This window comes from Crocodylus siamensis, chromosome 2 (genome assembly GCF_052110815.1).
Source record: "Crocodylus siamensis isolate JL-2025a chromosome 2, ASM5211081v1, whole genome shotgun sequence".
NCBI lineage: Eukaryota > Metazoa > Chordata > Crocodylia > Crocodylidae > Crocodylus > Crocodylus siamensis.
In genome coordinates, this window is record NC_143396.1 from 136306502 (window position 1) to 136323518 (window position 17017).

At 43.2% G+C, this 17017-nt stretch overlaps 1 protein-coding gene across 1 annotated transcript in view; it reads right to left on the minus strand.

Annotated features, from left to right (window-relative positions):
* The window catches only part of TNKS (tankyrase), a 264147-nt gene that overhangs the window by 51963 nt on the left and 195167 nt on the right, over window positions 1-17017 (minus strand). Inside the window, exons 10-11 of the mRNA XM_090036890.1 lie at window positions 16875-16966; window positions 16709-16787 (exon numbers count right to left, since the gene is read on the minus strand). Coding sequence (XP_089893016.1) covers window positions 16709-16787; window positions 16875-16966 — 171 coding nt within the window. The remainder of the gene's footprint in view (window positions 1-16708; window positions 16788-16874; window positions 16967-17017) is intronic.

Below are 17017 nucleotides of genomic sequence, written 5' to 3' on the forward strand. Positions count from 1 at the left end.
CACTTGGAAAATTAATATTTGAAACAGTCACTCTATTAAAAGTAGCCATATAAGCAAAAATCAAATGGAAGATGGAAAATAAATTAGGTGTATATTAACTACAGAATTTCATACTGGACTAAGCTTCAAGGAAATTACCATGTGCCAACCACAGAAGAGTGAAACTTAACATTTCCTCATAATTAAAAAATCCCATAGAGGTCACATTGAGGAGAGTTCTCCATATTAAAAAAATGCAAGCCATGAAACTTATATTAGTTAACATATTTTTTCTTCTTACTTATTTATAGATTTCATAGACATCAGGGCTGGAAGGGACCTCGAGAGATCATCGAGTCCAGCCCCCTGCCCAAAGGGCAGGAAGTCAGCTGGGGTCATAGGATCCCAGCAAGATAAGCATCCAATTTACTCTTGAAGGTGTTCAATGTAGGTGCTTGAACCACCTCCGATGGCAGACTGTTCCAGACCTTGGGGGCTCGGACAGTAAAGAAATTCTTCCTTATGTCCAGCCTGAAACGGTCTTGCAGGAGTTTGTGACCGTTCGACCTAGTCATCCCTTGGGGCGCTCTGGTGAACAAACGTTCCCCCAGATCCTGGTGGTCACCCCTGATAAACTTACAGGTGGCCATCAGATCACCCCTGAGCCTGCGCTTTTCCAGGCTAAAGAGTCCCATGGCTCTCAGCCTATCATCGTAAGATCTGTTTTCCTGACCTCTGATCATGCACGTGGCTCTTCTCTGGACTCTCTCAAGCTTCTCCACATCCTTTTGGAATTGTGGAGCCCAAAACTGGACGCAGTACTTCAGCTGCAGCCTCACCAAGGCCGAGTACAAGGGGAGAATGACGTCCCAGGATTTGCTCGAGAAGCATCTATGGATGCACGCCAGAATTTTGGTCACTTCATTAGCCACAGCATCGCATTGCAGGCTCATGTTCATCTTGTGGTCAATCATGACCCCCAAGTCTCTTTCTTCTGTAGTGCTATCCAACGTAGCACTGCCGAGCCTATAAGGATGCTGCACGTTTTTCCAGGTTTTTCCTCCCAAGGTGGAGAACCTTGCATTTTTCGGTGTTAAACACCATGAGGTTCTCGTCTGCCCATTTGCTGGGCTTGTCCAGGTCAGCCTGGATCACCCACCTATCTTCTGGCATGGATGCTTTGCCCCAAAGTTTGGTGTCATCGGCGAACTTGGCCGGTCCACTCCTGACTCCAACGTCCGCATCATTAATGAAGATGTTGAACAGTATGGGTCCCAGGACAGAGCCTTGAGGGACCCCACTGGTCACAGGGCACCATGATGAGTGACTGCCATCAATTACTACCCTCTGGGTCCGACCATGGAGCCAATTTCCCAGCCAGCGGATCGTGGTGGAGCCAAGGCCACAACTGGCCAGTTTGGCCAAGAGGTGATCATGGGATACCAGATCAAAAGATTTTTTGAAGTCAAGATATATGACATCAATCTCATCTCCCTCGTCCAGGTGATAGGCCTCCTGGTCATAGAAGGAAATTAGATTGGTCAAACAAGACCTACTCGCAACAAACCCGTGCTGGCTATCCCTTAGGATGTTAGCCTGGGCCAGTCCATCAAGGATAGCCTCCTTAATAAACTTTTCTAAGATCTTCCACAGGATACAAGTCAGGCTAATGGGCCTGTAGTTAGCCGGATCCACTCTCCTCCCTTTCTTGAAGATCGGCACCACATTGGCCTTCTTCCAGTCTTCGGGCACTACATCAGAGCGCCAGGAGTTTTCAAAGATCCGTGCCAGGGGCTGGGCTATGATGCTCGCCAGCTCCTTGAGTACCCCGGGGTGCAGATTGGCAGGGCCGGCTGACTTGAAGGTATCCAGCTTCTCAAGATGTTCCTTCACGAGGTCAGCATTTATGGAGGGTAGGGGATCCCCAAAACCCGGATCTCCCTGTCCCATAGCAGGCATGGGCGTCCCGTGGGACTGATGAAAGACTGACGTGAAGTACCTATTTAATAGGTTGGCTTTTTCCTGGGCGTCAGTTGTCAGTTGCCCCATCTGGTTTAGCGGGGTCCAACATTGCCCTTGCTTTTCCTCCGGCTCCCCACATATCTGAAAAAGGACTTTTTGTTGTCCTTGATGCTTGACGCTAGCTGGAGTTCAGTTTGGCTTTCCTGGTTTGGTCCCTGCAGGACCGGATCAGCGCGGAGTAATCCTCCTTGGAGGTGAATCCCGTCCTCCATCCTTTGTAGGCTTTCCTTTTTAGCCGTAGGAGGTCCGCTAGGTCCCTGGAGAGCCAGGAGGGCTGCTGTGCCTTCTTGCTGCCTTTCCTCTGTGTTGGAATAGATTTGGCTTGTTCATTGAGGATTGCTTCCTTGAGAAGCAACCACTCTTCTTGAACTCCCATCTCCCTGGGGTCATGGTCCCTGAGGGCCTGACCGACAAGCCTCTTGAGCTTGTCAAAGTCGGCTTTTCTGAAGTCAAGGACTTCTGTGTTGCTGACTGACTTGCCAGCTTTATGGCGGATGGTGAAGGTGATCAGCTCGTGGTCACTGTCACCCAGCTTCCCATCGATCACTAGGTCACCGATTAGGTTGTCCCCCGTAGCCAGTACCAGGTCGAGCAGCGCTTTGCTCATCTTTTAATTAAATAAAAATTTCAAACTACAGTATTTTACTGTGTACAAGATTGTACATAGTACTGTAGTATGTATAAGGAGGCAACAAGAAATAAGATAATGTGGACTCTCAGAATAAAATGATGAATAAGCACCTCTAGTAAAAAGAGTAATGTAATGGAAACCTACATATCCAATGAGATCTAATAAAATGACTTAAACTAAACAATTAGAGGCATCACTGTAGATTTCTACAGAGGAAATAAGAGAGTAATAGACAAGACAAGCTTTAACAAGAGATTTTCAAATAAGATACTTTGTAGCTAAGAGCTACTCCAAGCAAATTTAAACAGATGTCAAATTTAAACAAAATTTAACAAATTTAAATGCAACTTTTTATCAATGTATGAAATATAAAAACTGCTCTACATTGTCTGGAAGTTGTCACAAAACCTGCTATCGGCTTCCAGCGCTAATGACCGTAGGGTGTGAGCTGCATGTACAACGGATACCAATAGTTTATAAAACTTTTGTGTTACTCCTGAAAAATCATTAACCTAGTGAAAACATGATTTTTACTCCTTAATTCCTGCTGGAATTTTTGCCTGCATACCCTACTATATTTCCACTGCATGTCAATTAAAAAAATGCATCCCCATTTTAAGTTAAACAGTGGCTAAAGGACATAGATTAGAGGCAGACCTATGCAAAATATCTGATAGGATCAACAATACTTTCACGCAAATCTGTACTGGAGGGATCTAACAGGCTTTAAGGAAGAATAAATGTCTACAGCACATATGTAGCATAATGCACAAGACCTGAAACCACTCAAATTTCTTCTAGAGCTAAATGTAATACATTGCCTACTGCTATACAGTAAGGTGGATGCTAGATTGTCTGCCAAATGTCTCCAAACAAAAATGCTGTCTATACCAGCCTATCCAGGATGCCTTCACCAAGTTGCTACTCTATTATTTTACTAGTGCCTCCTTTTACAGCTGGTATAGCCTCTCTCCTCTTTTGTGCCAGGTGAGCTGTCCTTCCACCGTCTTTTTAAACCTGTTATTAAAAACTAGCATAGATTTCATAGACATCAGGGCTAAAGATATTAAAGTATTAAAGATAATACTAATAGGAAATCCACAACTTGTACTGCAGAGATTTTTCTAAGCAGAGACATATTGGTAACTCTCTAGGAATGGCAGGGAGAGAAGAGGGGAATGTAAATCAAACCCTGCTCAGCTCATATAAATGCTGCCTTTCATGGTTACACACTGAAAAATCCTTATAAAAGAAATACTATAAACATAAATCAGATGTTGAATACCTAAAACCCACAAGTTTATTACAAAGGATGATATTTTTGTTTGGGAACCAAGATGACTATAACAAAGGCATACACCTATGTGGAAGATTTCTTTGTGTGCCCATAGTTACTAAGGATAGATGTCAGTAGAAATGAAGCAAATTAAAACTGACCATAGGTAGCGATGCTCCATTTAGCCTAAGAAGAACTAGAAATTAGGTCTTCCCTACCATTAACTTCTGCATTTATAACAGAACACCCTGAACAACAGAAGTATAGCAGCCAGACTAGCCTCCCTGAAGTCTGACACTATCTGGAATAATTGTAATGGGAATCTGAAAATAACTCTTGCAGAAGTTGTATAACAACCGTCTTCGTACTGCACTCGCATCTTCTCTTAGTTTCTAAACCATTTATGTCCTTCGGAACCATCTAAAAAAACCCAAATGCTTATCTACAGACTCAAAGGGGGTTCTTGATCAGAGGGCATGTAAGCTAGATACAAACAAATGGTGTTTTTTGGTTTTCAGCTCTGGAGAAGTTGGTAAAATGTGCCTTGGCTTCCCATTTTTCAAGGGGATATTTCAGTTGGACCTCTGGTCCCTTTAAAGCCAATTTGCCTTCAAAGCTACAGAACACTGATCTAAAATGAATCCAAGGATATAACTGACTTTTAGAGAGTCATTTAAAGCTGGAAACCAAGGCACAAGTACTAGATCTGGAGGGAGTGTGTTAACTCATTTGGTTATGACTGGAAACCAATTAAGAGTATTTAAAAATAATTCAGAGGCATGAGATAGACAAAAATATAAATTGCTGATTCCAGAAAAATATATATTGAGATTTACAGTAAGCCCAACCTAATAAGACATCTCTGGGAATCTCACATTAATTTCAGGTCTAAAATTTTCACTGTCCTTTCATATTCCTTACTTGCTTTTAAACTCTAAGCAAGAGTATCTCACCATACTCTGTATGAAAAATATCCAAACTATATCATAGCAGATATGCACAAGAAAGCTCAGGTCATCATTCAAGCTGCACTAAAATAAAATAAAAAGAGACTGTCACTCATGTAGATCCTCCTTTTGAGCACTTCCCAATCAGACAGATAAAACTCTACACAGCTTTAAAGACTATCCTTCGTGAAACATTTACTCAGACCAGAAAGTGATAGATTTGACAGCTTTCTGTAAGACTCAGTGCCTAGATTCAATTTCTTCACACTATAACAAGGAAGAAGTCATATCACTAGTCTAATGGTGCAATTTTAAAACAGCAATCCCCTGTCAAAGTGCATTGGGCAAACATAAAACTTAATTTCCCTATGTAATATTTTGTATTGCAAGGATCTTTGTTATTTCCCTTTGTTCCTTTAATTTTTTCTTCAAAAGGTACATATAATATATATATATACACACACACACAAAAATCAAAATGGATGTGTACCATCAGGCACTGAAGAAATTATTTTCATCACTGCACTGCTGCTGTCTCGCACAGAGTAGGCATATAGTGCGACAGCAATATTCTTATGTAACGTCAGTCAACCATAACAGCTCAACAGTTGGAATCTGTTCAGGGAACATTTAGACACTGTATCATTAGAATATTGGCTTTCTGTCAGTGTCAAATACTGAATGTTTGCAGTAACCTCCTAGTCCTATGGAAAAATGCAAGAATGTTTTTACTGATTCAGTTGCATCTCAGTAGAATAAGACTTAATTTCTAAAATAATTATATGTTCACATGTAAAAATCCCAGCTTTTCTACAATCTTAGCAAGAGATTCTTAGAGTCACATGCATGGTTCCCAACCACTGACATTTCCGTATTTTGGTGCTGACAGTGAAGAACAGAACAGTCTATTTCAATGATTCTCAACCAGGGTATCAAAGCAGGCTCAGGTTTGTCCTTGCCTGGCCAATCTCCAACCCCCACTGCCTGACCTCTCTGCAAGCAACAACGTAAAATAGTCTGGGTGCCACTCGATTCATAGAAAATCTGGAGGGGTGCCTTGAGTCCAGTTAGGTGCGTCACGTCCAGAACGCGTGAGAACAACCGGTCTATTTTATTGATTGTTCTGTGATTAAAGCAAGGTAGTAACAGTGAAGCAAGCACAGTTTGGGCTGATAGAACAGGAAATCAGGATTCTGATCCTGTGAGACTGATCAATGCAATTTCAGTACTAAGAACTTTCCCACTGGCAATAAGACAATGATCTAGTGCATCTGTGGTGCTGTACATGTTAAATGAGGGGTGCTGCCTGTAGGTCTCCAGGCACATGCTGGACCTACTCAGGGCCTCCCCACTGTGTGGCAGACTAAGAGCTTGTGGTGTTCGCTTCAGCTGGTCTGAGACACAGCGGCACAGGCACTTGCTCTGGCTGGTCAGGGATGCGGGATGCAAGTGGCATCCACTCTGGAATGTGTGTTGGATGCAGTGCCTCCTCCAGTCAGTCTGGGGTGTTGCTGCATGTAGTACAGGTCCCAGAGCAGGCTTCATGTGTGGTGCAGTCCTGAACCAGGCAAAGCAGACACCACAGGCACTCAACCCAGCGTGCAGGGGAAAGGATGGACCCTCAGCCTGATTTGGCCTGCAGGGCCAGCCTTGCACTATTTATCTGGCCCATGGACCAGTCGCACACCACTCACCTGCACCATAGGGCCAGATGAGTTTGACATCCCTATATTAAATCATTGTCATAAGAATAATTTGACTAAAAGCAGATCATTAAGTATGTATTACTGCTGGAAACTGCAAAAAAATGACTATTGAGCAAATATCTACTGAAAGTAGAATACCAGGAGGTAGCAACTGTGTCTTTAAGAGTAGCTGGGCCTTTTTGTCAAAGCCTTCTTGAGACAGAGCTTTTGGGAGGCAATGCCTTAGCCAAGATGAGAAGCTTTGGTGCTTCTGTAGGACCAGAGGTCTGCAAGCCTGACTGCCTCCAAGGAGAGCTGCCAGGAGAAAGGCTCCTCTGAGTGGAAAGGGTACCACTGGAGCTAGGTGTGCACAAGCATGGATGGCACCAATCCAGAACATGCACTGGGGTACAAAATTCCAAGAATAAACACTTCTGTAGCATCCCAGGCTTACTTTAGGCAAATTTTCTGCAGTTTTGTTCCAAGTCATTAAAAAGGAATTTCTGGTGCAGATATCTTAATTTGACAGCTCTGAGTAACAATATCTGGCCAACAGGACAGTCATGTTACATTTTCAGTTTGCATGTCAAACCCCCATGTACCCATGGGAAGAAGGCACTAGCAGTGATATTCAGTAGGGTATTTAAAACTGTGAGATTCTCTTTCTCCTCCGGATTGGTAGAGGATGGGGATTAAGATCACATCCTGCAAAAGAAAAAAAGTCAGCTGTATTTTGAGCTGAAGACAAATATTTCTCATATCCTACTGGCTAAAGGAAACAGATCTCAGATGGAAGTAATAATTTTTAAAAATTACATACACACACACACACACACACACTGGCATTTGCATAATTTTAACACTTGAAACTAATGGCTTCACAATTTATTTATATATAGATCTATACCTATAGATCTCTCTACAGATCTTTCTCTCCAGAGCTCTCTCTATATTTGAGAAGGCATTAGTTTCAAGTGCTAAAATATATGCAAATGCCAGCATGACCATAAAGCATCACAGACAGTATACAAAACTGAAGAGGCAGAGGAGTCTGATCAGCTACCAGCACCTCACCTGTGGACTCCATGGTATTGAAACTGAACCTGCATGTGGGAAGCAGGCCTGTGCAAAGTGGCAAGTATGCAATTCAGATTCGGCTGATTTGGAGGGACAGCGATTTGATTTGGTGATTCAAATCAAGAGACCCATTAAAAGGTCCAAGTCAAATCGGAAGCCTCCGAATTGATTCAGAAAAGATTTGGTGCCAATTCAGAGATTCGGCCATAGACTAAACAGGCAGCAGTCCTCAATAATGCTGGACAGGACACAGCTGCCTCCAGCTCATAAGTCTGTTGTGGTGGGCAGAGGGGGGAGGGAAGGGGCGTGGGGGGCAATCAACATCCCCACAGCAAGGGAGGGACTGGAGCAGGCACAAGCTGCCTAGCCGAGGCAGGAAGGCACAGGACTTGGAGTGGGGCTTGCGCCTCTGTACACCACCAGTCTGGGAGGGCACAGAAGCGGGTGTGTGCCCCCAGATCTGTGCAGGGCAGGCTGGGGTGGGTGGTGCTCCAGGAGGCTAGGCCCAGCTGCCCACTGCCGGGCTGCACTCCGCGGGGCGGGTGAAGCCAGGGCTGTGTTCCGGGTGGCAAGACCCTGCTGCTGGGCTGCGCTCTGCAGCCGGGGCTTGCTACCTGGAGTACAGCCCTGGCCAGGGAGGGGGTGTGGCAGTTTGTGCCACTGTGCGCCGCCAGTCCAGGAGCTGCTTGTGTGGTAGTTTGTTCAGCGGCTCTTGCCACTGCTCCTGCAGCCGGCCCAGGAGGGCATGGGGCAGAGGCATGTGCCCCAGGATCTGTACAGGGCGGGCAGGGATGTCGCTGCCCTGGGCAAAAGGTGGAAGGCGCTGGGAGTGGGGGCTATGCTACCCCACCACTAGCCCAGCCAGTATGGAGCTGGCATGAGACTGAGCCCATGCTGCCTCTGGACAAGTGGCGAGCAGCGGCGGGAGCTGGCCCAGCCTCCCTACACCTCATGGATGAGCAGTGGCTTTGTCCCGGTTGGGTGAGCAGCACCAGGGCATGGGGGGGGGGGGCATGTGCCATCCAAAAACTCACTGCAGCCCCCTCATAGCCCCTGCTGGGCTGTCTGCCCCACCCTGATCCAGAGGAACATGCTCCCCCACCCATGAGCAAGCAGCGGAGAGGTGGGGGAGCATGGCCCCTGCTCACAGTGCTTTCCATCCAGCACAGCCCTGGCCCTGCCCACCCCACCCCGCACAGATCCTGGGCAACACGCCTCCACCCCATGCTGTCCCAGACTGGTGGCAGAAGCAGCAGCAAGAGCCGCTGAAAAGGCCCCACATGACCATCTCCCAGACCAGCAGCACGCAGTGGTGCGAGTCGCCCCACCCCATCCCTGGGCAGCACTTGCCCCAGCCCAGGTCCCAGCCTCAGCCCCAATCCCTCCCTTGCTGTGGGGGGCAGTGATCTGCCCCCCTAACCCTCCCACTGGGCAGCTTGTCCCCAGCCCCAATTCCTCTCTCGCTGTGGTGGCATTGATCTGCACCCCGCCTTCCCTCCCCACTTTGCCCACCACAACAAACTTATCAGCTAGAGGCAGCTGTGTCCTGTCCAGCATGGTGAGGACTGCTGCCTGTTTAGTTTATGGCCGAATCTCCGAATCGACACCAAATCTTTTCCAAATTGATTTGGAGGTTTCCAATTCAATTTCGAACTTTTAATGTGTCTCTTTTTTCGATTTGATTTGGATTCGGAGATTCTGCTGCCGCATTGGGCCCAATCTCCTCCAGACAGAATTGGCTACCAAAACTTTGCACAGCCCTAGTGGGAAGGATCCAGGAATCCAATGTTTCAGGGCTTCTGCTGGTCACTTGTAGGGATGAGGCAGAATGCCACTAACTCCGTGAATACACTATGTATCTTCTGGTGTATTGTCTGCCTTTTCTAAAACACAGGACATTGTCCCACAGGAAGAGGTAGGAGTTTGGCCGGGATAGTGGTACTCCTGGTTGTATCTGAAAACTTCTATAGTGCTTGGTTGGTAAGTCTGGCTCATTGTGAAAACAATTGGCACATGTGGTGCTGAGAAGGAATTATTCACCAGTCAGGTCAGCAAGGACAAATGGAATTTTTTGCAGTGCAAGGGATGGTTCTCTATTTGGGATTATCTGGGTTTATTTCAACATAACATAATCTTCGTCACTGCACTGGCTAAGGGATTGGTGGTGCCCACACCTCTTCAGCTCTTTATTTGTGGCATGCTGTAGTGCCACATCTCTGTGCCTATGGTGTGCCTGAAGGGCCAGAACAGATGTTTTTGTATACCCTTTTGGGCAAATGGTTGACTGCAAATGCAGGAGCCTGGATTTTATGGTCAGGAAAGCCCATCTCATTCCTATGATCCAATACTCTACTGTGTGGAGCTAAGACAGTGAAATGCTGACAAACCCTCTGATTTACCTTTCTGCAGTCAAGTGACTGACATGCCTCAGGGAGGTTTTGTGACTATGCCAGCTCTCATAAGCCAAGATAGCCATGCTAACCATCAGCCAAAAGTCGCATTTGAAATATCCGGGCACAAAAACTACAGTAAAAGAATATTAAGGTTACACTAAGGTTCATAAGTTAGGAAATACCTGAATTTGGACTGCAACTTTAATTCAACATCTTAGCATACAGGCAACCCTTGACTTACGATGGCTCAAGTTACAACAAATTGCAGTTGCAATGTTTGTAAATTGACATCTGAGTTTCAAAATTCTGACCTGGGTTTACTTTACGACACTGGATACAAGGGTCGGTGCAAGGGGAGGGGGGCAGATAAAAGCCCCTGTGGTGAAGGAGGGGCTGGGGCTGGGACAGGGACTGGGGAAAATGCTGCCCAGCCAGGGTTGCACCGGGCTCTGGGAGTGGGGGCTATGGGTGGTGGGAGAAGCTGTGGCTCATCTGGCAGCTCCCATGGCTGCTCCTGCTGGGGTGAGGCAGGCAGTGCTGGGGCTGCACTGGGAAGCCATGGCTCAAGCTGTGGTTCGTCCAGCTGCTCCTGCTAGGGAGAGGCAGGCAGTGCTGGGTGGCCATGGGAGAAGCTGAGACTCGTCAGGCTGCTGCCCCCACTGGGGCAAGGCAGGCATGTGTCCTAAGTTTGTGTCTGACTTCCAAGGCTTTTTGAAGAGGTGACCAAAAATGTTGTTGAAATGGGCAAAGAACTCAACTTAGACATTGCACCAGAAGATGCTGATGAGTTGCTGGCATCACATTCTGAAGAATTAACTAATGAATTGGAACAGCAAAAAGTGGCAAAGGAAGAAGATGCACCCACTGTTGGAAAGAATCCTCCTCTTAAAGTCTTGACACAAAAGCGCTGGCTGAGGCATTTCAACATTTGGAAGCTGCCCTGTCCCCATTTGAGGAACATGACCCCAACATTGAACACAATGCACCAGTGAATAGGGGCATATCCAACATGTACAGCTGCTACAGAGAAATTTACAAGCAAAAGAAGAGAACATCTGTCCAAACTTCCTTGGACACTTTCTTTAAGAAAGCAGACAAGACTCCATAAAAACCTGCAGCCAAGACTCCTGAGAAGACTCCAGACCCCTTCAAAAAGTCCAACCAAAAGCCCTTCAAAAAGTCCAGCAATGTCACTTCAAAGAAGTCCTTCCAAATAAATATGATTGCTATTTACAATATAAATACATAAATAAATACATATAGACAAGTAATATAGCTACATTTATTTATTTTATACACTTGATTGAGTACTGTGCAAAATTCTGGGTTATCTGGGGTGAAAACAGGGTATTGGGCTTTTTAGCTCAGGAACCAATCCCCCATTTATAACATTGTTTCCTATGGGAAAATTGGTTCCGAGTTATAACGTTTCGATTCAAGACGCAGTTTTCAGGAACCAGTTGTGTCATAAATCTGAAGAGTGCCTGTATGTGTGTCAGTGCAGTGGTTCCCAAACTGTGGGTTGTGAAACCAAATGGGGTCACAACATCAGCAGATAGGGTCATGGGGGTGGGGGCTTGAGGGTTTGGAGTGAGGGGACAACCTCAGGAAACGGGGCCATAGATGGGGTTTTGCTGAGAAAAAGTGTGGGAAGTGCTGTGTCACTTGCAGAGTGAAGTGGGATTTTGTTCTCAGACTTTATGCCTTTCCTCCATATGAGTACAAATGTGTTAACTTCTGAAAACCATAACTAATTAATTAAAAAAAACTTCAGAGAAGTTCATCACAAGAAACAGCTTTTGGCAACAGCAGACAACAAGAAATGGCAACAGATGTTTGGTTTAAAGTAGAAAGACTCTAGCAGAAACTGAGGCAAATGAGTCTGGAAAACAAGCAAAAAGCTACAACTATCCAAACCTCAGAGGTTCAAAGATACCAAGGTGCTGAGAGATTCCTACTATGCTTGTGTGAATAGGGAAGTATTTGATTTGGATTCGACCAATATGGAGGACAGTGATTCGATTCAGAGATTCGGGTCACTGACCTGAATCAATTCGGCGAAATCAGCTTCAAAAGATTCAGTGATTCAGCCATAAACTATAATGGAGAAGAACTGAAATACCTATCACGTTGTCATTTTTGGGAAGATTTGTATGAAAACAGCAGGTATGGTAGCCCATTCTGAGGGCATGAAGCCTGCCACATTTCAAGGACGTAGGTGCAGGGGTTTCTGGGAAACTGCCCCACAAGGTTCTGAAAGCAAAACTTGTGCCATGTTTGTGTTAAGGGGTGCAGGTTGTAGCTGTGTTGGTCTAAGGACATAAGCAGACAAGGTGCTTTGGCTCAATCTGATATCTTTTATTAAACCAACTGAACAGCTGGAGAGGTGCATCTTGGCAAGCTTTCGGGTTTAAAAACCCTTCCTCAGGCTGAGGCAGCATCTGCTGCTGGTATGCACTCTTCCTGGATGGAATGAATGGTGAAGAAGCCAGAGGCTGGCATGCATGCAAAAAAGCCAGTCAGTAAAAATGTCAGGAGGTGAGAGATAGGCTGGGAGGGGGTGGGGAATGGGGCTGTAGCAGGTAAAAGTGGAGAGGTACCTGGGAAGTCAGATGTCAGGCAGGTTATAGCGTGTCATAAATCCAATGTCTATACTGAGTCCATGAGGTTTTGTATCTAGCAGGTGGATGAAGTGAAGTATATTGTTTCTACATCCTTCCCCCAGAGCACTGTGATTGGAAGGGAACTCATGGAAAGATCAGTCACTAGCCAACTACAGATGGCAGTCTTTCCCCCCTGCTCCCCTTCCCTCTTCTCGGTTTGTTTCCCTGCAAGACTGCTTCCGAACCACCAAATCTTTTCCAAATTGATTTGGAGATATTTACAGGTCTCCCATTTTGATTCAGATGTGATGATTCAGCCTCTGAATTGGGTTGAATATTCTCCAAATCAAATCAGCAATCAAAGCTTCACGCATCCCTAATTCCTACCTCTCTTTTTGCTAAAAAGCACGAAAACTTAAAGATAGATAATTAAGCGAATATTGCAGTTCATACCCTGGAGATAGATGAGCTACAACGAAAGAAAGTAGCTTAACATGGCTCATTTGACTCCTATGTTCCTGGTATATTTTACAGCAACTTAATGCCTGTTCCTGTAGCGTATAAGGACTAGACCAGTTTGCTAAGGAAAGGACCATTCCTTTTGCCTCCAGCATCATCTGAAGTGGGTGCATGGCCTTTATGCTACCTTAAAATTCACCCTTTTGGGGAATCTCCAGCTGCCATCTGCAAAATTTGAACTTTTTGGCAGAAGAGGACAATGGGAGAGAACTATGCCCATCTACAACATGCCGTCCAGTATGAGGGAAATATAGTCTTGGTTCTTTCACCCAAATGTTGGCCTCCATACACTGCATGTAAGGAGTTACAGGTTACTCTACTGTGAACCTTTCAGTGTAAAGCAGTTCCAAGAAACAATGGGCATACTTACTAGGATTAATCCTATTTCTTTTACTTAGAAGCTTATCATAGGAATATTACATGTATGACCTTTTCCTACTCTTGGTTTAGATGTATGGCATTTTTCAATCCTACAAGTTAAATATTTTTTGTCAGAATCTTGATAATAACTTTCTCATGCACTTAAGCTGATGTTTGCAAAATTAGTGGTACTGAGTTTTTTCTAAGGATTCTTGTAAAATAAATATAAAGTCTATACAGTATATGTGTTTTCAAGCAGAAGAAAGATTTTATCACAATGGAAAGCTTCATTTTGCTATGTCACACAATCCTGAATAAAGAAACCTTAGGAAACTCCGCAAGCAACTCTTTTCAGGCTGATAATTTCCCTTTCAACACCACCTTGTTGCTATTTCCTCCTTGGCCAGTTCCTTACCATTTCTCTATTCAACCCTGTTTCCTCCAGCTTACTGAGCAATTTCCCATGTGGCAGCATATGAAATATTTTACAGATATCCAGGCAAATGACACTGACCATTGCTTAGAAAATCAGCTATCTTATCAAAAACAGATATCAAGTTAGTCTGGCACAATCTACTCTTGGGCAAATCCATGTTGCATTTCAGACATATACAAATTATTGGAAAATATGTTTATCCAGGAAAATTCCATTTTTGTCAGTAGTCCCTGATCTATATTTTAAACCAGAATGGCTTTTAGAGTTGAAACACTGAAAATGCATACACAACAAAACGCAGGAAACAAGACTATCAACAAAAGGATTAGTAAACACGAGTATACCTTTTAAACTGAGGAAAATGTCTATACAGCAGTGTGAAAAACCTTGACAAACTGGACAACCTGCAACTGGATAAAGTAATCTTTTCTAAAATACCGACATCTGAAAAATTAAGACCCTACATGCTCTGCTTCTAAATTTTATTCCATACTGATTTTACAGAAATGGAATGATAAGGTTGTAAGGTTTAATATTCAAAAGTAAAAAAATGATGTTAAGTATGCCTGTTAAACTAATTTTAAAAGCATTTACACATTATACAGTAGTAGCCAACGTCTAGGTAAGAAGCCAAGCATTAATAAGAGAAGTATTGCAAGCACCATAGTAAGATTAAATATAAAAAACTACCATTATTAGCTGACAGTTTTAGAATACCTTCCAGGTGAAACATCTTAGTGTTTCATTAGTATTATTACATTAAATCTCATGGAAAAACTCTGTAAAACAACATAAGGTTTTTACAGTTAGGGAAACTGGGGCCTAAAAACTCACAGCCCAATCTGCTAAAATGCTAAATATCTGCTTTACTTTAACCAGAAGTAGTCCTACCAAAGTTAAGCAAGCATTTAAGTTTTTTGCTGAATCAAGGTGTGAATGGATTTTCTAAAATGAATCAGAAGATTATAGCACAGAAAGAAAATAACCAAGGTCTCCTGGGTCTGAGATTTATATTTTAATTATGACACTATCTTCCTCTTCGCTAAATATTCAATGATATGCACTACAGCTGAATTTGCTAGATTAAAACTTTTAGGGCTTACCAGTCTTTTGTGCTTTAAGACAAAAATGATCACTAACTTCAGATAACATGACAGGTGCTTGATGGCTAAGAAGGCCACTGTACATGGCATACATTAGGTCTGTGTCAGTATAAAAATTGTTTTTAACAAAATTCATGTCAGTACATTTTTTTCCCATAATTTCACTTTCCAATTTTTATTTCAAACTACATGGATAAAGCCAGATTTTCAAGTGGAAGCTGAGCTCTGGCTTTATAAGTACCTAGATGAAATGGCCAGATTTTCAGAAGTGCTCTGGATTCAAATGCTCTATATAGCAGTAAGCACTCTTTGGGACTCAGCTCTTGTGAAAGTCTGGCCACTTTATTTAGATGCCTAAATAAAAACTGTCAGTAGCAAATGCTCTTGAAAATTTTGCTCTGGAGTGATTGTTGGTGCTGTAAGCACATACAAGATTTCTACTTCCAGTGCATAGGTTCAATATTAAGGGACAGTTTAGGGATTTGATTATAATTCATGGTTTGAATGAACACAAATGTTTTTCTCTAAAATAAATCCTCCTAGAAAAGTCTTAGAAGAGGTGCAACTGTATCAAATTTCTGGAATATGACATACTGTGCCATGATACCATCATTAAAATAGTTTATGTTTCTATTAAACCACTCTAGAAGTGAGTAAGATTCTGAGCTCTGGAAACTGGCTCTTAATAGGCCCCTAAATTACAATTCAATGTCCTAAAATAAGAAATAAGGAGACTTGTATTAACTAGGTATATAGTTACATTGCTGTCACCTCCTATTAGTTCAGAAGTGACATTATAGATTGTGATTACAGGTATATTTCTTCATTTCTAGCTAGCTGGATGCCGATGAAGACAGAGGTAGCAAACTGAGCTACCCTAAAAGCAAAAATAAGGAGCCTGTTTACATTTTATATGGTAAAAATCATCTCTCATGAAGAGAAACAAGCCTTTGAGGAAAGCTAATTGGCAAAATAACAATGATCATACTGTACCTTCTCATCTACTGTTACAATCATCTAAAAGGGAAATTGTGGAAAGAAAAAGGATGCACTAATTGTGGGACTGAATTTATCTTTGCCTGTAATCTTACAACTTCAAAGACCACTGGTTTGTAAGCACATCTAACAGTGTGCTTACAAAAAATGTGTGTGAATATTGGTTATAACCTAGAGCAAAGGTAAATTAACAGAAGGATCTGCTGGATAGATAATCAAGAATAATTATAAATAGCTGAGGACAAGATACTTAAAAATGAATAACCAGTTAGTCTCCTAATTTCACGGTCAAGGCATTTATCTAATAGTGCCTGGCTTTTCAAAACTGCCTCTCTTGAAGGCAACTAAGAGCTAAATCTAGGAAGACTACCAGAGCTACCAAGAAGCAAAATTATTTTTAAAAATGGGGGAAGATATTTAGAAACAAGGGCAGAGTGGAGGGCAGGTGACCAAAGTTAAGTTTCTAAATCCTTATTCAGGCATTTAAATAAGCCAAATTTTCAAATGCTAAAGACCCAATCTCTCTCACTGGTTGTTATAAACAAATGCCAAGGATCGTACAGAAAGTCTCAGACAGAGTGGGGAGAACAAATATTGAATTCAAAACCCAACCTTAAATAACAGTCCCTCCTTTAGCTACTTTAAATGGACAAATTATACGATGGATATTTACAAATTTACCTTTGCTCCATGTTTATGCAGCACTTCCATGACATCATTATGAGCTCTTTCAGCTGCAACGTGTAAAGGCGTCATGAAGCTAGAGGGAAAATTATGTAAATTAGTTCTGTTTTCCTGATTCTACTGAAACCTTTGGAAATTTTTGCTCAAATTTTCAGAAACTTACTCTTTGTTTTTCTCATTAACATTAGCTCCTTTCCTGAGCAACAGTTCAGTAACTTGTTTTCGTTTAGGATGCAGGGAAGCCACAGCACAGTGCTGTATAACAAAGAAAACATAAATTACTATTACTACTTAGACTTTGAAGTA